Raw genomic sequence first — 21,127 nt, forward strand, 5'->3', positions numbered from 1 at the left:
CCCGGCGCAAGCAAAACCCCAGCTACTTTGCTCCGGCTGCACACCCCTGTTGAGACGAGTGGGATTGTCACATTAACGATAGCTTCATTTATAAACAATACATTTAGGGAAAGCTTTTAAATACAGCAATCTGTGAACCATTGGTAAGCGATAAAAACAATCTGCGCTGGGAGTCGTGCGGTCCCTCATTCCTCCTCCTCCATCCATCCATCCTCCATCCTCCTCCTCTGGCCGCTCAGAGGACGATGTCTTTTAGTCTCCGGGCTCCGGGGGAGTCCTTGTCCCGGCGTTCCTGGAGGAGGGGGTTGCCCTCCTGCCCTCCGCTCTCGCTGTCCGCCCCCCGGGGCTCTGCCTCCGTAGGCCGGGAGGGACCACTGTTCCCAAAGGGCTCCCGTTCCCGGTTGCCGACGCAATGCCCGGCGCCGTAGGTAGCCGCCGGCTTGCCGGCCAAAGGGCTCTTCAGGTGGAGGGGCGAGGTGACGGGGCTGACGGCCTCGCAGCCGTTGCCCGCCTCACGGACGGCACCGCTCACCTTGGGGCTGCAGGCGGCCTGGTCCACCGTTCTTTTACCTTTGGGGTTGGCCAACCGCTCCTCGGCCAAGGGCTCGCCGCCCTCCTTGCCGAAGGTGGCGAAGGTCCTTTTTGTGCTGCAGTCTGCGTAAGGCTCCGCGTCCACCGCCGTCGCCTCGATGGAGAGGGAGATGACGTTCCTGCCGTGCTCGGGGGACTTGGCGCGGCTGGGGAGGGCGCCGCGGGGCATCCAGCACCTGTCCGAGTGGCCCAGGATGCGGCACTCCTCCCGGCAGTGGAATCCTTCACTCTGATCTGCGGGGATAAAACACAAGCGATGGTCAACTTGGGGGGGAGAGTTGGGGTGCCAAACCCTGCCCGGGCTGGGGAACCCCCTGCCAAGCCATCATAGAATCATAGAATCACATGGGGTTGGAAGGGACCTCTGGAGATCATCAAGTCCAACCCCCCCACCGGAGTGGCTCTACCTAGATCAGGTTGCACAGGATCTTGTCTAGGTGGTTTTTGAATGTCTCCAGAGAAGGAGACTCCACCACCTCCCTGGGCAGCCTCTGCCAGGGCTCTGCCACTCTCACAGTAAAGAAGTTCCTCCTCATGTTTAGGTGGAACTTCTTATACTCAAGTTTGTGCCCATTTCCTCTTGTCCTGTCACTGGGCACCACTGAAAAAAGACCAGCCCCATCCTCCTGACACCCTCCCTTTAAGTATTTGTATGCATTAATTAGATCTCCCCTAAGCCTTCTCTTCTCAAGACTAAAAAGACCCAAGTCCCTCAGTCCCTCCCATAGGAGAGATGCTCCAGGCCCCTCATCATCTTTGTGGCCCTTTTCTGTACCCACTCCAGCAGTTCCCTGTCCTTCTTAAACTGAGTGGCCCAGAACTGGACCCAGTGCTCCAGATGGGACCTCACCAGGGCAGAGCAGAGGGGGAGGATGACCCCTCTTGACCTGCTGGCCACACTCTTCTTGATGCCCCCCTGAATGCCATTGGCCCAGTTGGCCACCAGGGCACATTGCTGGCTCATGGTCATCCCGCTGTCCGCAAGAACTCCCAGGTCTTTTTCCTCAGAGCTGCTCTCCAGCAGGTCACCCCCAACCTGTGCTGGTGCAGGGGGTTATTTCTCCCTCTCTCCTCCATCGCTCCCACCCAGGCAGCCGTTATCCTACCCCAAAGAGCAACTGGTCTTATGGGAGGGCTTGGAAGAGGGATAGGGTTTTTTTATTTTTTACTGATATTTTCTGCTGCTCAGGAGGTCAAGTTCCAACAGGTCGTGTGTCACTTGCTGCCACCAGCCTGGGGAAGGGAGTTAGGGCTGTGAATGTGTCCCAGGGTCTGTCCCCGTGACAACCCTGCTCCCAGCCACCACCTTCTGGCATCAGCAACCAGTGCCCAAAGCCACCTCAGAGCCCCTTCCAGTCCCTAAAAGGGCTCCAGGAGAGATGGGGAGGGACTCCTCATCAGGGAAGGGAGAGACAGGACAAGGGGGAACGGTTTTAAACTGAAAGAGGGGAGATTGAGATGAGATCTCAGGGAGAAAGTCTTTATTCTGAGGGTGGTGAGAGCCTGGCTCAGGTTGCCCAGAGAAGCTGTGGCTGCCCCATCCCTGGAGGGGTTCAAGGCCAGGCTGGATGGGGCTTGGAGCAACCTGGTCTGGTGGGAGGTGTCCCTGCCCAGGGCAGGGGGGTTGGAACTGGATGGTCTTTGAGGTCCCTTCCAACCTGAACCATTCCATGATTCTCTGTTTTTAAGCTCAGTCTGATGTGATTTTTAAGCCTGACTTTTTGCAGAGAGGGAAAGACAGCGGAGGGAGGGGGGTGTGTTTTCTTTGGGTTCTTTGGTGTATATTTGTGTTTTTCCTTTTTGCTTAATCCCCGCTGACCTCCCGCGCGACAGAGGCTTTATAAATCCCCGAGACTGCCCACTCCACTGAAGATTAAATGTGTCATTCCCAGCGCTGGGGCTTTATTCATACCGGAGCAATAAAGATCCCTTCTCTCCACTCGGGGCTGTCCCGACACCACTCCGCAGGGCTGAGATACGGCCTGGTGCCTTAACCCTCTCCCAGGACCTTCCCTGCCCAGCTCTGCAAACCCTCCTGCCCGACGCTCGCACGCGTCCCTGAGGGACCGCAGGACCTCACCCCCCCACCACGGATGGACAAACCAGGGCTCAGCCAAGTGCAAAGGGAGGGGAGACCTTATCAATGCCTACAACCCAGCTCTGCAAACCCTCCTGCCCGACGCTCGCACGCGTCCCTGAGGGACCGCAGGACCTCACCCCCCCACCACGGATGGACAAACCAGGGCTCAGCCAAGTGCAAAGGGAGGGGAGACCTTATCAATGCCTACAGGTATCTCAAGGGAGGGTTGAAGGAGGAGGGAGCCAGACTCTTTTCAGTGGTTCCCAGTGAGAGGACGAGGGGCAACGGGCACAAGTTGGAACATAAGGTTGGAACCTCCTCAAATATGAGGAGAAACTTCTTCACGGGGAGGGTGACAGAGCCCTGGAACAGGCTGCCCAGGGAGGGTGTGGAGTCCCCTTCCTTGGAGATTTTCAAGACCCGCCTGGATGCTCCTGAGTAACATGCTCTAGCTCTAGGCAATCCTGCTTCAGCAGGGGAGTTGGACTAGATGATCTCTATGGTCCCTTCCAACTCTAAAATTCAGTGAAATTCAGTGAAATCTGGAAAGCAAAAACCCAGGACTCTGGACATCCCCAGCCTTTGCTGAGCATCCCGCCGTGGATCCCTCCGAACACCGCAGGCTGCCGGCTGCATTTCAGCCTCTTCCTTCATTGGATGGGAATGTGTAACTGCAGCCAGCCCTCATAAAGCACAGCCTTCTCCTACGCAGAGATGTAGCTCCTTCCCATCCACCTGCAAAGCAGCATCCGAGCACCCGTGCCGTTATCCGTAGGAGCCGGCGCTCGGCCGGTGCCGGCTAGATGGACGGGAGCCTGTGAAGGTGCAGACACCAGAGCAAGCCCGAAGGTTTGCTTCCCCTCTGCCTGCAAAGCCTTCATTTCGATGCTCTGTACGTCTGTGTGCATAACCTCCGCTCCTCAGGCACATTGGTATTTCCACCACATCCCAGCGCTAGGGCGGCTGATAAAAATTCGCAGCACATAACACAATGCGCCAAAATATGAGCAGCTTAACACTTACAGAGAATAAACGAGTAAAAGGCAGACCTCCAAAAAAAAAAAAAAAATTTTTTTTTTTTTTTAAAGGAGAAGAAGCCAATTAATTGAAAAATCTATGGGTAAAACATAAGCTTTTTCTCTACATGAGAGCAGCTACCCGGTGGTGCGGAGCGTGGCGCCGGGTGGCTGTGCAGGAGGTCTGGGGTTTGGGCAGTTTGAGACAAGGATGCTCTTGAGCCTCACATGCAGAACAACCTGCGCCGAGATCTAAAAGCCCGCGCTCTTAATAGTTTGATTCTGTTACTTTCAAGTACTTGAGGAAAATAAAATAAAAAAAAAAAATAAAAAAAAAAAAAGAGAAAAATTGCCCAAAAAGTGTTGCTGTCTGCCTATTTATCCACAGCTTAACTTCAAAAGGATGCTACAGGCATACGAAGTTGTGTAGTCTGGCTGCGATAGCAGAGGACTTGGTGATGGCTGGAGGGGCTACAGAAATATCTTGGGTTCTCATCCCCGACGAGACGCTGATTTATTGTGCTGTGTGACCTTGGGCGCGTTGCCGGAGCACACATCACTCTGGTCTCACCACAAAGATGAAAGGCCAGATCTGGGAATGTGCTGGGATGGCTGGTCCATCCAGCAGAAAGGCCGGGGGATGCTGCTGCTCCTCACCTTCCTTGCACAGCCCCACGTCCATGGGACCACCGCAGCCCAGGCAAACCACGCTCCGTCCAGGGCACATTTTACAGTTAAAAAAGAATTGAGGACTTCACCAGTTACTGCACAGCAAGTGGATGTTCCTCAAAGCCTAGAAAGGCCCCGTGCTTTCGGAGGGGTTTTCCTAAAGCCTATCTGCTGGGCAGATGATCCGCTTTGGGCACCAAGATGCCTGTCTGCAAGTCGTGCCAGCCGCAGCTGAAATGCAGGCAGAAGAAGAGCTGAAAAGCAGGACATTGAATTATACCGTTTCCCCCTTTTATTTTACGAAGGGAATGTAACAAGTATGAAGGATGCCGTGCTGACAGGCAGAGGGACAGGAGTCACCATCCATCCACAGACGTGAAGACAACAGGTAGACACGTTCTGTCTTCCTGCTCTTGTCCCCACCACACGTCTCAGCTTTGGTCTGCAGAGACGATGGTCCCACAGCCAGAAACCATCCTGAGCTCGGGGACAACATGTGTCAGGCAGCAGACACGGGGACCAGCACAGAGCCCTGAGCAGGAGCCACTTCTCCGTGGCAGAAGGAGGATCTACCCACCCATGACCATCTCAAGGGGTGATTACCCCTTACTTTAAGGGGTAATGGTTTTAAATTGGAAGAGGGGAGATTTAGATGAGATACCAGGAAGAAATTCTTTGCTGTGAGGGTGGTGAGAGCCTGGCCCAGGTTGCCCAGAGAAGCTGTGGCTGCCCCATCCCTGGAGGGGTTCAAGACCAGGTTGGATGGGGCTTGGAGCAACCTGGTGTGGTGGGAGGTGTCCCTGCCCAGGGCAGGGGGGTGGAACTAGATGATCTTTAAGGTCCCTTCCAACCCAAACCATTCTATGCTTCTATGATCAACCCTCTCGTTGACATAAAACACTGCTTTTACACCACAAGCATGCCCTGTTGACACACACAAAAGCCACACCACTCCTCCACTATCCCAGGTCCAGGCTCAAAGGGCTTTGGGCTCCTCCCTGATCCTGGGGCTGCCACCCCACATCCTCCTCCTCTGCAGGAGCAGCTCCTGCCCCAAAGCAGAGGCAGGCACCGAGCCACCGGCCAGCTCTGCTGGCACTGCCCTTTGCAGTGACTCACCCAGCCCTGATGGCACCCAGGACGGTCATCCCCCTTCACCCGCTCTTTATTGCACTGCTCTGTCTTGGTGGTTTTTTATCACTTTAACAATCGGAAATAGGACAACAGGAAATTCTTTTATGGCCCGAGACCTGCCCGAGTCAATACGGCTGTCAACTGTCTGCACTAAAAAAAAATGTTCTTCATACAAGGAGCAAAGCCCAGGTAATAACGGTGCTGGAGGTGAGGGGTGGCAGGTGGCCAGGACGGGTGGCTTCCCACCGATGGCAGGGGCTCGGGCAAGCTGGCATGAAACTCCTGCCCACCGGGGAGCCAGGGGAGGAGGAAACAACGGAGAGGCAGCACTGGGTGAGCTCTGCCACGGAACAGACACCTCAGCCCGCACAGGAGTCCCAGAGGAGCCCAAGGCTGGCTAGGACCTGGTGGCTGGCATGGGCTGGGGAAGGGGGACATCACACCTGGGGAAGGGGGACATCATGGCTGGGGCTGTGCGAGCCACCCTGAGCTGGGCTGAACTTTCCAAGGAGCCAAGAACATCATCCCATCCCAAATGTGGCTCCGTGTCACACACAGGGTGTCCGGAGAGATGCTGAGGAGCTCACCGGGTGACACACAGGGGTGACAGCCACGCAGGGGTGATGGCCATGCAGCCACACAGAGGTGATGGCCATGCAGCCTGGCCCACGGGGTACACCAGTCAAACCTCCATTTTTCAGCCATTCTGCCTTGGCCCCACACAAATCCAGAATCTCATTTCAGAGCACCTTAGGGCAAGGTCGCTTTTAAAATTGCTTCCCCCCAAGGTGCAAAACATCCCGGCAGAAGCTTCACCATCAAGAGGTGAGCAGATATCCTGAAGCCAGGCTTGGCAGAAAAAATATGTTATTGCTAAACGTAAGCTCTCACATAGCAAATAGGAAACAAAATAAAACCACCAGCCACCTCTGGAATAAATATGCTCCTCAACAAGTACGGCAAAACCCATGTTGAGCTCCGGATTTCAAACCTTCTCTACTCTCACCTCGGGGACCAGCATGAAGGCAACTAATAATGAGTCCCAGCCAGCCCTGCCTGCCCTGCCTGAGGCTGCCGAGAACCAGTGGCTGCAGGAAAACCTGGTGGGAGAGACCAAGGAAACCCCCAGCTCATCTGTGGGCAGATGCACAGCGACCATCTCTGGTGGAGAGCAGACAGTGATACAAGAAGCAGGGAGGTGGCATTAAATGCTGGGACTGCCCTAATTCCCAGGGCTGAGCCCAGCACAGCACCCATCCAAGGGGTCCAACCTCCAGCAGGTTCCAGTCCCACCATGAAAGCCCTTGGCCAAGAGAGCACGGAGATGGGATGGATGCCCAAGAGCCGGGAGGACCCCAGGAGAGGACACGGGGTGGGCACTGGAGCAACAGAGCCTCCAGCTCTGCCCCCCCCGCCCCGCAGGGGGTCTTCTCTTGTTAAAAGGAAGGATTGATGAATATCCAGGTGGTTCAGTCGGGGTTCTGCGGTGGAGCACCACGAAGTTCCCTGAGGAAAGGCTGAGGGAACTGGGCATGTTTAGTTTGGAGAAGAGGAGGCTGAGGGGAGACCTCATTGCCCTCTACAACTACCTGAAAGGAGGGTGGAGAGAGGCAGGTGTTGGCCTCTTCTCCCAAAGGACGAACAACAAGACCAGAGGAAATGGTCTGAAGTTGGGGCAAGGGAGATTCAGATTAGATATTAGAAAGAACTACTTTACTGAGAGAGTGGTCAGGCACTGGAACAGCCTGCCCAGGGAGGTGGTGGAGTCACCATCCCTGGAGGGATTGAAGAAACGTATAGACATGGCTCTTCAGGGCATGCTCTAGTGCCCAAGGTTATTGATTTATGGCGAGGTGTTGAGTGTGGGGTTTAGTTGGTGGGTGCGGTGGTTTTGGTGGGCGTTTGGTGTGGTGTGTTTTGTATTTGTATTTGTTTGGTGGTTGGGTTTTTTTTTGTTGGTTTTTTTTTTTTTTGTGGTTGGACTTGATGATCTTGGAGGTCCCTTCCAACCACTAAGATTCTGTGATTCTGTGAAGCGGGCGTGCAAGGCTCAGCTCTCGGAGCAATTGAATTATCTCCAGCGGAATCGCAGCGCTGGCCAAAGAGACAAAGTTAAATCGTAGCAAGGTGCAAGTGCCTGGGAATGTAATATTCCTGATAAATGGCCAGATGACATGTGCTGTTATACAATCTAAGGTGCAATTTGGGCGATGACAATAGTCCCTGGAGTTTCCATTTTCAAACAGCCGCTCAGTTCAATCCAATCCATGTCAGAGCAGCTTTGCCGGGGTGAGTAAGTAGAGCTCATTTGTGCTATTACATGGGGAGCAAGGAAAAGGAGAGGAGGAGTCGCTTGAAAAGGAAAAATAAGGATAAAAAAAAAAGGGGGAGACGGGAAGAATCTCAGCCTGGCTGGGATGGGGGGCACGGGGGAGCATTGTGCCAGAGCAGGGTACATGTGCCCGAATCTGGGCTGGTTCTGTAGGTACCATCCTGTCGGAGCCTGGCTTTATCTCCACATTTTGGTGTTTCTTCAACAACCCAGTGATTATACTGTAATCACGATGACACTGCTCCTGGGTACAGCAAACAGCACGATCATTAAAAAATTCATTTCAAAATCTTCCTGGAAGCTAATAAATTTTACAGCAGTTTCAATCCTTTCTCATTGCAACAAAGAAAAGCTTAGTTCCAGACAAATTAAAAGTAAATTGATTGCCTTAGGGGAATCTATTCAAATATCACTTTTCCATGTTAGAAATCTCTTCCTGAAACAAGAAGAGGAAAGCCAGGGAGAGCCAGCATGGGAACGATGTGGAAAAGCAAATCATCAAATCTCAGTTCACGAAACTAAGAGGAAGGAGTGGGGGCTGGGGGGGGGGGAGAAAAAATCAAACTTAAAATAAAATGCAAATGTCTCACTGGGGTGCAGGCCTAACGTTTGTGACTGAATTTATGAATAATAAATATGAATAAATAGTAAACATGAAGGGATCAAACACTGCTGTTGATGTTTACTCATGGTTAGCCGGGTGGGGGGGGGGAGAAAAAATCAAACTTAAAATAAAATGCAAATGTCTCACTGGGGTGCAGGCCTAACGTTTGTGACTGAATTTATGAATAATAAATATGAATAAATAGTAAACATGAAGGGATCAAACACTGCTGTTGATGTTTACTCATGGTTAGCCATCTTTCATGGACAATGCGCAGCTGCATTATTTAACACTCCTCTTTCCAGCTATTTCGGGGTTTCTTTTCAACTCCAGCACCTTAGTTCTCTTAAGGGATGCACACCAGAAGGTGGGGGGCATGTCTCCGAGCCCCCGTGGGGCACCCTGGGCCTGCTGGGGAGCCCACCTCCCCTCCATCCCACCCGGAGAGGCTCCTCCCAGGGGGGGAGCAGCCCATCCACCCCATCACGCTCCAGATAAAATAATAAGCTCGAGCAAAATACAAACAGTCCCCAGCCATGGTTCATCATTTGCTTGTAAATTAAGACTCTGCACCTCTCCCTTATCTCCCGTAATAGCATAATATCAGGAAACAAGAGGTGGGGAATAGTGTATTATATTTTTGACCTATGGGCTTTTACAGAGCCTTCTTCGCCTTTCCTAATAAGAAATCTCCAGTCTATGCAGAAATGTAATCCTGGCGTGGCTTCCCTCACACAATGCTCGGGATACTAATAACCAGGGACAGTGACAAATGTTCTTTACCGCAACGAGGAGCCTTTCTTTTTTTCCTCTCTTTTTCCCCATTGTCCGGGATTTATGCAAGCTCAAAAATGCTGTATTTTTTTAATCCTGGATTGTCTGTCCCGACACAGGAGGTCAACGGCGCTCGGACAAAGCAAAATGCCCGCGAGGAATTATTTTAACGAAACAAGGGATGTGAATTAGATTAATTTATGGGGCAGTTGCTGATGAGGACCCATGGCTGAGTGCAGCTCGTTGGGCAGAGCTTCTGTGATGGCCAACACAGAGATGCCCTGGGGCTCGCTCCCGGCTGCTGCGGACACAGGTGGCTCCCGGGACGTGCCAGGGACACACAGGGATTCACACCAGTTTGGGGGGGTTTGGTCCATTCACCTCTTCCCCTGCTCTATATTCCCATTAGTAACCCCTTTTCCTCTGCAGAACATTCCTTGTCTCCTGAATGAAGACCCACACACCGACCCGCCTAGGGCCCCTGGCCGGCTACAGGCTGGAAGAGAGGTTTGATGCCAAAGATTTTTTCTGGAAAAACATCTTTCCAGGCATGAGAAGGCGGCTGTGGGAAGGAGGGTGATCAACCCAGGTGAGAGGAGTCGGGGTTCAGCCAGACCCAGGAGGTGTTAGGGGCTGGGATGCAATTTAATGCTGGCTGCCCCCCTTTAGCGGGGACCGTGGGCCAATCCCCACCTCGTTCGCACAGCAAAATTAATTCCCCTTCAGAGGGCTGGTGGAACACGCCATTTAAACTCCAATTATAATCCTTTTCTGAGGACTTAAGTGGTCCATAGAGCTCGTGCCGGCCCCTGAGCGGCGGGGATTTCACCTCCGAACCTCCGCTCCTCGTGCCTGCGTGCAGGGCTCATTAACATCCTGAGTGATGCTGGGATGCAGGATCCGGCCCTCGGAGAGGAGAAGGCTCTGGGATGCCATGGACCTTTTCCATCTCGAAGCATTATGCTCCCTAATTGGTAGGCACAGCTCCCGTTAAGGCTAATGGCAGGTACCAGCGCAGGATACAACCCTGTGACTTCATTACTGGAATTCAATTTCATTAACACTGGATACAGAGGGATTGTCCTAAATACGCTCTTTCTTATATTTTTTTCATGTTAATGTAACCATTTGAGTATATTATACCCTGCAGAGATGGAAGCATTTCTAGTCTGTTTAAACACATTTCCCACAATTGGGAGCAAAACTTTGTCTCCATTTATGCCTTTGACACCAGCTGCCTTCCATTTAATGGGACTTTAGTCACTAAAGCAAATTAATCCAAAGGTTACTTTTCGCCGCTATTGTCAAATCCAAAAGGGAAAAATTCACACTTTGTGCCGGGGTAAGGCGGGACCAGCCAGGCAGCCACGTTCCAACGGCAGCAATAAATCCAATTACTACCCTGTCCCATTCGAAATTAGGCGCTGCTCGCAAGATAGCTGCTCCACGATTTGGGTAAAAATCCAGCAAAACAGAAATTACAATTTGGGGAAATAAAAAGCAATTCCCAGCTGCTTGTACCGGGCCAGCTCCTGGCCCAGCGCCTGTGGGAGCAGCATCCCTGCCCTCCCTACCCACCTACACCCCTTGGGGGGCTCAGGGCGTATGAAGTGTATTAAAGCACCTCCCATGGCCAGGATGAAGCAGAAGAAGCCATCTTCATCCTCATCCTCTCCCCGCAGGGATGCGGAGGGCCGGGATGCCGGCAGGAGCGGGGATGCAGGGGAGACCCCCATCTCCTGGGCACCCTCCCGGCCTGGCTCTGCCGTCCCCGCGAGGTTTCTGGTGCTTCCACACAACAAGTGAGAAATAGAGGAGCCGCGGTTATAAACGCTGATACATAATTTACTCCTATTATCAAGATTAAACACATCTTTGCATGCTTAGCATAAAACAACTGCCTTTCCCCAGATTTCTCAAGGACATGCATAAACTCCATTATTATCTAAATAATCAAAAGAGTATTTCAATAGAATATTTAACTGTCTGCCTACTGGAACAGCCTTAATCTAACACTGATCCTCTGTTGTCCTTCATGTAAATATTGTTGGGACGTCAGCCAAAGCCTAGGGAAGTGAGCTTCATCTTGGTGGATGGGAATCTCTCGTGTCAGATACAGTCAGCCTGACTAATGAGACCTCCAGCTTGCCAAAACCTACAGCCTCGCTGTCTGTTCCAGCCATTGAATGCGCTCAGAAACCCAGTGGCACCAGCCCAGCAGTCTACAGATCCCAATCAACTATCAATAGCTTAAGTGTAAGTGATTGTGTATGAAGTACGAGCCAAATGTGTTTCCTTTTTCAGTTTTAGGACCTCCAGTATTGTTATTGCACCAGTAATGCTTGCACGGAATTAATCATAGACGTACCCACAAGGCAAAACATTATAAGAAGCTCTTTGTACTTTCTAAAAGTGTGCAGCTCTGAAGAGCGGAGGGAGCTGGAAGGCTTCCCAGCACAATGGGGCGTTCCCCACTGTTGGGAGAGAGCTAGGGAATTTTTCCCTTTTTTTTTTTTCTTAAAACCAAAAGCGTTGGTGGCTGGCCATCCTTCATCATGACATTGAGCTCTCACTCCTCCTCCCTGGAGCCCAGCGTTGTCCCCTCCCTGGTGTTCTACTTTAACTCTTTTTCGGATGAACACAAGACTTTCCCATGCTGGTGGATCCTCTCCTCTGGAGCACAGGGATGTCCCACAAGGAGATGCTGGCCTGGGGTGGTGGGTGCATCAGAAAATCCCACGGGGAACGGGGATGACCATGGCGACAGATCTGCAAAAGCTGCTCTACGTTGTCCAGCACCCAACAGCACCCAAGGCCTGATCCAGCACCATCACTCACCGCAACACAAGGATGGTCCTGGTCCTCTCTGCCCTGGCCACAGACCTCCACACCACAGAGGGATAATGGCAATGCCAGGGGAACACCAATGTGGGTTAGGCTGGCCCCATGGCCATCAGAAGAGATCACATCACTGCCAAAGCCTGGGAATCTGGCCCATTAATTCAGCCGAAACGTCGTTCTGGCAATTAAGTTTCCCTTCATTAATTAAGAGAGTGATCATAGTGTATAAATATAAAAATAAAATAACTCTAAGGCCAAGAGTCAAATCTAAAACCTCATATAAGGCTAATTACATTACCTGCAACAACAGGTAATGTTTGCTATTTCCAGCAACACAGGTGGGGTCCTGTCCCATCCCATCCCATCCCATCCCATCCCATCCCATCCCATCCCATCCCATCCCATCCCATCCCATCCCATCCCATCCCATCCCATCCCATCCCATCCCATCCCATCCCATCCCATCCCATCCCATCCCATCCCATCCCATCCCATCCCATCCCATCCCATCCCATCCCATCCCATCCCATCCCATCCCATCCCATCCCATCCCATCCCATCCCATCCCATCCCATCCCATCCCATCCCATCCCATCCCATCCCATTGGCCCTGCAGCCACGGGGGGATGGAAAACGAATCCTTGAGTTTTTCTGGGGCTGTAAACTGAAGAGGGGAGATGGCTGAACAAGAGGTATGGAAAATCACCACACTTCCATGACCTGTGTAAGCACCGGAAGGAAAAATTTGGCTCTAGAGCTCCAGCCAAGCCGATACCAACCCAGGGGCACCTGGGCACTGATGCCAAGTCTGACGTGAGGGGTCTGCATGTCGTCCTGGGGTCCTGCCATCCTGTGGCTCCAAGGGAGTGGGGAGGAGGCTCCTGGTCCCCAAGGAGGGCTGCTCCAGCACGGTGGATTTCTGGCCGGACCTCTCTGCCTGCGCAGCCTCCCGCCATTCCCGATTTCTCCGAGGAGCCTTTCCGCAGCGCTGCCCCGAGGTCAGGCTGGGTTGTGTTGGCTCCCGGCCCCGGTTCACAGGGCTGTCAGCTAAATCGTGCCATGGCACCGTTACTCCCGGTGACGGGGTGACAGACAGACAGAGCCCAGCTGGATTTTCAAAACCTAAGCACTTTGCAACACTGACAGGCAAGGGAAAAAAAAAAAACCAACCAACCAACCAACCACCAACCCACAACCCTCTTAGCCTGAGCAGGTTTTATCTGGAAATACCCAAACTAGGAGGTGTAAGGCCCCACAAAGTCATTCCTCCTGAACCACTTTCCTGACCAAACCTTTGAACTGTCACTGGGAAATGCAATAAGCACCAGCCCCAGCCGGTGTTCCCTGATGGGTCTAGTCCCCACCGCATCCTCCACGCAGCCTTTCTTCATAGGGATAAAGCAACGCGTGGAGGGCGATAAGCACCAGCCCCAGCTGGCGTTCCCTGATGGGTCTAGTCCCCACCACATCCTCCAAGCAGCCTTTCTTCATAGGGATAAAGCAACGCTGAAATGACTGATGTAATTTGGGGGCTTTCAGGCAGATTTAGCGTGAGGAGAAGAGTCAAGTTCTTTATGTTGGAGTTCACCACCGGGGTTGTGGTGGCCAGTGCTGGGGCTGAGCCTCCAGCTGGAGCAGGAGATGTACCATAAGGGGGGCAGGTTTAACCCAAATGCCTCCCTCTGGGGTGGGAATCAGCCTGATTTCCCCCTTCCCTTCCCCACTCTGAGGACAAGGAAGGGGAGGCAGGCAAGGCAGTCATTCCCTCTCGCTGGGGATCCACCCTGGCTGTCTGCAGCACAGGGCTGTAATGCTGCTGCTCTGCCACTGCACGCTCGCCTCATTTCTGAAACACTTAGCCATGCAGCATGCATTAGAATTAAAAAACCATTAAACCTCGGAAAGGAAAAACTTTGACAGGATGCGTAATATACTAAGTATAATTAATTAAATTGGATGAGGCACTGGGGGACAAGAGAAGAGTGGATGGAGACTGTTCTTGGAAAAGGGATGGTAATGCGCTGACGTTCAGTGTGTGTGCCATTAAGTAAGAAACAGCCTTGGAAGAGGCGAGGACGAGCCACGGGAGCTTCGCGAGGCGGCACCAGCCAGTTGGGCACCTCCTGGATGCATAGAGAAGGAGGTGATAGCAATAACGGTGCCATTAGAGCTCTAAAAAAATGACAATGAAGGTGGAAAAGGCACCCGAGAGATGGGAGGAGTAAAAATGGCATAAAGGTGGCTAAACAGTAATGCCCTACTGGTGACAGCCTCCTCCAGAGCCTCTCTCGATGCCCTGCAAGGGCTCAAGGTGATGGACCACCTTCACCAGGCTCCTTTGGGCTGGCACGGGCATCAGGGCAGGCAAAAGGAGATTGATTTTGGAAAGCATCCGGCTCTCCTTGGGGTTATTCTTCAGTTATTTGTACCCTAGCCTGGGTAGCACCCTGCTGCATCCTGCATCCGTGCCCCCTCGGTGGGTACCAGCAGCCCCAAGCAAAGCCGGGGCCGGGGAGGGACATCAAAGCTGTCCCCAGCCGACACAGCAGCAGGCACAACACGATGAGACAGCCACAGTCTGGCTGTTCAGCAGGACAAAGTTTTAACAGGCTTAACAACAGCATCAGCACTGATCATTAGGCAATTACAACTGCTGAAAGTTGACAAAGCACCAGGACCAAACGAATTATCTCCCCAAATCCTGCAGGCAGGAGCACGGCAAAGAGAAAAGTCGCCGTCAACAGCCTCTGATAGCTCACCGGGCGCAGAAGCAGCAACTAAAAACTAAAGGGCTGCTCGTTTACGTGCTGTTTGGAGAGATAAAAGGGAAAGTCCAGGAAATGAGATCTTCAAAAACACTCTCATCATTTAGGGAGCGGTGGGAGGGAAGGTCCTGGAAACACTGATGCAGCCAGGATTGCTCAGCCCTTGGAGACGTCTGATTCAGCAAGGAAGGGACGGCGTGTGTTCGGAAAGGGAAGGCAGGTTTTGGCTGGGGCTCCTGAATCCTCCCCGCCGTGGTTACTTGCTCAGTTCTGCACATCCTTGCAGTGAGCTCTTTGGGAGGATGTGCCAAAACCTGCTCCTCCAGGGATTAATCCCGGCGGGACCGCGGCCAATCCCAGCTCCGCTCCCTCGCGACGCCGGGCTTTGTCCCACCGCTTCCCAGGCACAGCCCCTCACTCGCAGTGACTAGGCACGCTCTTAGGGAAAAACATGCAAATGTGATTTAAAGACTCTAAGTGCTACGGAATATATCACATCCCTTGGGAAGCTGTTCCAGGGGGTAATTATTCTAATTCCTAAAATCACGCGTCTCATTTGCAGCTAGAATTTTTTCCCAGGCAAAGCTCCATCCCCCAGCAGCGGCTCTGCCTGGGTCGCTGAAGTGGAGCACGGTGCTGAGCAGCAGACCTCTTCTCCCTCAGCTCACTTCTGCACACAGGCTTAGATGACCGATGTCTCCAGCAAAGTTCAGAGCACGTCCCCCGAGGATGCCATCTCTCTCGGGTCCTATTTCAAGCCAAGTGGTCTCTGCTGAAAGAGTCCTGCTGGATTCAACGGGCACTGAGCCAGGTCCTAAACCTCCAGACAAAGTAGGAACCAAATACACGTGGCTGGAAACCAAAAGCCAATGCCTCCAGCCATACCCAGAAGCTCCTGATGCAGAACAGTCTCCTGAGAGCAAGGGGGCATTTCTGCACTGGGAAAGCATCTCCTTTCCACCTGACGTCCCAGAGCTCGGCGGTCTCTGAAAGGCAGATCTGCCCAGAGAAGGGCTCGCGTGGATTTTATAGTGAATTAATTGGACTTATCTACCCAATAACAATGGAGGAAGCCTGACGAAGCAGAGGTCAGGCGGTGAGAGAATTGCAGGTGGAATTGCTCATTTTAATTACTTGTCTTCATTAATGTGAGGTTCCTGGATCCTGTAGTGATGACTAATGCGTCAAAATATTTGCATGAGTGAAGATAGTTCCACAAAAGGACACGTGGCTGGAGGGTGGAACAGACGGGGAATTTTCTTTGTATTTCACAAGGTTGTTTCCACCAGAAGATGAAGTGACTTCCCCAAGCGCAGCAGCGTAGCAGAGGGGAGCAACCCTAGACACAAGTTATACATTTTTCTGAGGCACGAAAGTGCCCAGAAAAAAAAGCACGACAGAAGGTGGAAAGCCTGGGTAGCACCCTGCTGCATCCTGCATCCGTGCCCCCTCGGTGGGTACCAGCAGCCCCAAGCAAAGCCGGGGCCGGGGAGGGACATCAAAGCTGTCCCCAGCCGACACAGCAGCAGGCACAACACGATGAGACAGCCACAGTCTGGCTGTTCAGCAGGACAAAGTTTTAACAGGCTTAACAACAGCATCAGCACTGATCATTAGGCAATTACAACTGCTGAAAGTTGACAAAGCACCAGGACCAAACGAATTATCTCCCCAAATCCTGCAGGCAGGAGCACGGCAAAGAGAAAAGTCGCCGTCAACAGCCTCTGATAGCTCACCGGGCGCAGAAGCAGCAACTAAAAACTAAAGGGCTGCTCGTTTACGTGCTGTTTGGAGAGATAAAAGGGAAAGTCCAGGAAATGAGATCTTCAAAAACACTCTCATCATTTAGGGAGCGGTGGGAGGGAAGGTCCTGGAAACACTGATGCAGCCAGGATTGCTCAGCCCTTGGAGACGTCTGATTCAGCAAGGAAGGGACGGCGTGTGTTCGGAAAGGGAAGGCAGGTTTTGGCTGGGGCTCCTGAATCCTCCCCGCCGTGGTTACTTGCTCAGTTCTGCACATCCTTGCAGTGAGCTCTTTGGGAGGATGTGCCAAAACCTGCTCCTCCAGGGATTAATCCCGGCGGGACCGCGGCCAATCCCAGCTCCGCTCCCTCGCGACGCCGGGCTTTGTCCCACCGCTTCCCAGGCACAGCCCCTCACTCGCAGTGACTAGGCACGCTCTTAGGGAAAAACATGCAAATGTGATTTAAAGACTCTAAGTGCTACGGAATATATCACATCCCTTGGGAAGCTGTTCCAGGGGGTAATTATTCTAATTCCTAAAATCACGCGTCTCATTTGCAGCTAGAATTTTTTCCCAGGCAAAGCTCCATCCCCCAGCAGCGGCTCTGCCTGGGTCGCTGAAGTGGAGCACGGTGCTGAGCAGCAGACCTCTTCTCCCTCAGCTCACTTCTGCACACAGGCTTAGATGACCGATGTCTCCAGCAAAGTTCAGAGCACGTCCCCCGAGGATGCCATCTCTCTCGGGTCCTATTTCAAGCCAAGTGGTCTCTGCTGAAAGAGTCCTGCTGGATTCAACGGGCACCGAGCCAGGTCCTAAACCTCCAGACAAAGTAGGAACCAAATACACGTGGCTGGAAACCAAAAGCCAATGCCTCCAGCCATACCCAGAAGCTCCTGATGCAGAACAGTCTCCTGAGAGCAAGGGGGCATTTATGCACTGGGAAAGCATCTCCTTTCCACCTGACGTCCCAGAGCTCGGCGGTCTCTGAAAGGCAGATCTGCCCAGAGAAGGGCTCGCGTGGATTTTATAGTGAATTAATTGGACTTATCTACCCAATAACAATGGAGGAAGCCTGACGAAGCAGAGGTCAGGCGGTGAGAGAATTGCAGGTGGAATTGCTCATTTTAATTACTTGTCTTCATTAATGTGAGGTTCCTGGATCCTGTAGTGATGACTAATGCGTCAAAATATTTGCATGAGTGAAGATAGTTCCACAAAAGGACACGTGGCTGGAGGGTGGAACAGACGGGGAATTTTCTTTGTATTTCACAAGGTTGTTTCCACCAGAAGATGAAGTGACTTCCCCAAGCGCAGCAGCGTAGCAGAGGGGAGCAACCCTAGACACAAGTTATACATTTTTCTGAGGCACGAAAGTGCCCAGAAAAAAAAGCACGACAGAAGGTGGAAATAAGTGATGAACAAGGCAAAACACGGGTGATGCTTGTGCTGTTTTGTGTTTCCCTGGCACCAGAACGAGTTGGATACAAGCGTCAGGGCTACCTGTTCTCCTGACAGCACTGAAAGGAAACAAAAGTTTGGAACAAGCCAAACACATTCAATTTGCCTGAATAATTTAGGCTGCTGAGTTATCATGTGCTTCATGGGCTGTCATCGAGAAAAAAAAAAAAGCTGTATTGCAGAGGAAAGGTCTGTAAATCAATGCATCCCAGGGACCAAAACTAATCGTCGAGCGGCTGTGGAAGCACGGCCTGGCAGAGCACATCTCCTGGCCATGGGAGTCAGCGCCGTCGGCAGCGCCCTGGCTGCTCAGGAGAGGCACCGAGGCTGGGCAGGGGCAGCAGAGAGAAGACACAGCTCCTGTTGACATGTGGTGATGAGCAGCCATGTCAGCAGCACAAATAACTCGGTCAACACAGAGGGAAAATCGAGTGGAAGTCCAGTATATGCATAGTGTCCACCCGGGGAGACACCTGGGTGTGCCAGACCCTGCCCCATAGAATGGTTTGGGTTGGAAGGGACCTTAAAGATCATCCAGTCCCAACCTGGGCAGGGACACCTCCCACCAGACCAGGTTGCTCCAAGCCCCATCCAGCCTGGCCTTGAACCCCTCCAGGGATGGGGCAGCCACAGCTTCTCTGGCCAACCTGGGCCAGGCTCTCACCACCCTCAGAGTGAAAAATTTCATCTTGCTATCTAACCCAAATCTCCCCTCTTCCAGGTTGAAGCCATTACGCCTTGTCCTATCACTACATGCCCTTGTAAAAAGTTCCTCTCCAACTTCCCTGTAGACTCTCATTAGGGACTGGAAGGGGCTCTAAGGTCTCCCCGGAGCCTTCTCTTCTCCACGCTGAACCCCCCCAACTCTCAGCCTGTCCTCACAGCAGAGGGGCTCCAGCCCTCCCAGCATCTCTGTGGCCTCCTCTGACCCCACTCCAACAGGTCCATGTCCTTCTGCTGTTGGTGGCCCCAGAGCTGGAGGCAGCACTGGAGGGGGGGGTCTCCCCAGAGTGGTGCAGAGGGGCAGAATCCCCCCTCGCCCTGCTGGCCATGGGGCTGGGGATGCAGAATCCCCCCCCACTCCTCGCCCTGCTGGCCATGGGGCTGGGGATGCAGCCCAGGGTGCGGGGGGCTTTCTGGGCTGCCAGCACACAGTGCTGATTCATGTTGAGCTTCTCATCAACCAACAATTTCTACCCTCCACTAACACACCTCCTGCTCCCAAAACCACTGCTGGCTCTCTGACCTTTCCTGAAGTACCACTAGGCACGGGGGTTTTGACTTCGGGTTTCTAGCCCGATTCCTCTCCCCGAACAGGAGCTGCCCCTTTATAGCTTCTCGCTGAGCCGTACCGAATCCCGAAGCCCATTTCATTGCATGGAGAAGTCGGGAGGCTCCTCTCCTGGCTGGGGAACAGTTCCCCTGTTAAACCAGGACGTGCACCGTCTGCCGCACTCCCAGCAACCACTCTCCTCCCTTCTATCTTTAATGAAGCCGACGCTTCCAAAGCATCAGAGGAAATCAAGTGCCCGACCTATTTTGGTCTGCAAGCCGTGCGGGCACCCACCTTCCTCGCAAAAATTTCCAATCAACGCTCTTCTGCTCTTTCCTTTTTCATATAAAACGGTGCAAGAAGGACCACGAAACCTCCTGTCTCCCGCACGCACCCAGGGGAGCTGAGTCTGCTCCCCAAAAAGGGCCAGGAGCTCCTGGCCTTTCACACTTGCCCCACAGGAGGTGGCACCCCCCTGCTCTTCAGGGACCCTCCGGTGACTGTCCCCACACCCCCAGCACCGTGCCGGGGAGGCTCCGTGGCACACAGCTCCCCAGCGCTCCCGCAAGAGGCAAGGTAGCATCTGTGGTGACATCTCACCAAATGATCCAAGATCGTTTTCTCCAGCTGGGACTGATTGAATATAGCCTGGGCACCGGATGATGTGGGAAATCAGTCGTAGCCGAGCACAAATTGCATGCATAGAGGTAATTACTGCAGCACAAGGTTGGTAGCACCACTACCCACATGACAGTATATCTCAGCAATTTTCATTTCCTATTGCTTCAATTCAGAGAGGGGGTTTTTCATCTTTTTTTTTTTTTCTTTTTATTTTTTTTGGGTGGTTCAATTTTCTCCTTTTCCTACAGGGCCTGACGTTAACCCAGGATTTCTCCAGGATAAAGCTCCGCTTTCACTACAGCTGGTCATCCCACAAATCCACACGTCCCCCTATTTACTACCCCCAGACCTCCAGCCCGGCCCACCTCCACCCCAAATCACTTCCCTGCCCTGAGAGTGACCGTCCCTGCCTGAAGGTGAAGTGACACGGTGGTGGCCACCGGTCACCCGCCACCATGGGCTGTCACCTGCAGCCAGTTGTGGGCAGAGGTGATGAAACACAACACGCCGGTGGCTAATGAAGCTGGTTGCAAAGCCAGTCATTCTCCACACTTAAAAAAGGTTGAAAACGCAATAAGGAAAATGGAACCAAAAAAAGGGTTTCTTGCTGAAAAATAAAACCGCTAATGCTGCGAGTGGGGAAGCTGATCATTACTATTACAGATACTCAACAAAAATGGGGCCATATTACGCTTACTGTGATTATACCCATTGTGGCTAGCATATATCTATAATATAATTCCTGTAAAGAATTTATTTTCCAAACAGACGCCGGGGTTAAATGCAGGATGGAAAGGGAAATGATGGAGCAAAGGCCACCCAAGCCCAGCCGGAGCTCCTGCTTGCCAGCCCAGCGTTACCTGCCCGCCTGCTGCCAGGAAAGGCCACCAAACTTCCCAATAATCCTGTGACCCATTTAAAACCATGGGCTCTCCTCCATTCATATATGCTGTATGAAAAATGAAACATAGATAGCCCTGGCGAGTTCTGAGTGGCAGCGCTTCCCTTAAGACGGATAAAAGCTGCAAGTTCCCTTTGCTGGTTGGTGCCAATTATTACAGAGTTTTGACTTATATATTATTACATAGATCATTTAGTCAAACAACCTACATGCAAACCCAGCGGTGTGTCTCCCTCCAGCAGTTCTCTGCTGGAACCAGAGCAGTTGAGACACTGGTAATACACCGTATTTTGGGAACCAGGGGGGTCCTTCCCTTGCACCCAG

The 21,127-nt window shown here is 52.5% G+C and overlaps 1 protein-coding gene across 1 annotated transcript in view; it reads right to left on the reverse strand.

Moving 5' to 3' along the window:
• Window positions 1–6: 6 nt before the first annotated feature.
• Window positions 7–21,127, reverse strand: part of PCDH19 (protocadherin 19) — a 62,353-nt gene continuing 41,232 nt past the window's right edge. Inside the window, exon 5 of the mRNA XM_014955304.1 lies at window positions 7–825. Within this exon, the coding sequence (XP_014810790.1) occupies window positions 236–825 (590 nt within the window). The 3' untranslated portion in view covers window positions 7–235. The remainder of the gene's footprint in view (window positions 826–21,127) is intronic.

The sequence above is a fragment of the Calidris pugnax genome, unplaced genomic scaffold (assembly GCF_001431845.1).
Source record: "Calidris pugnax isolate Ruff unplaced genomic scaffold, ASM143184v1 scaffold38, whole genome shotgun sequence".
Lineage (NCBI taxonomy): Eukaryota > Metazoa > Chordata > Aves > Charadriiformes > Scolopacidae > Calidris > Calidris pugnax.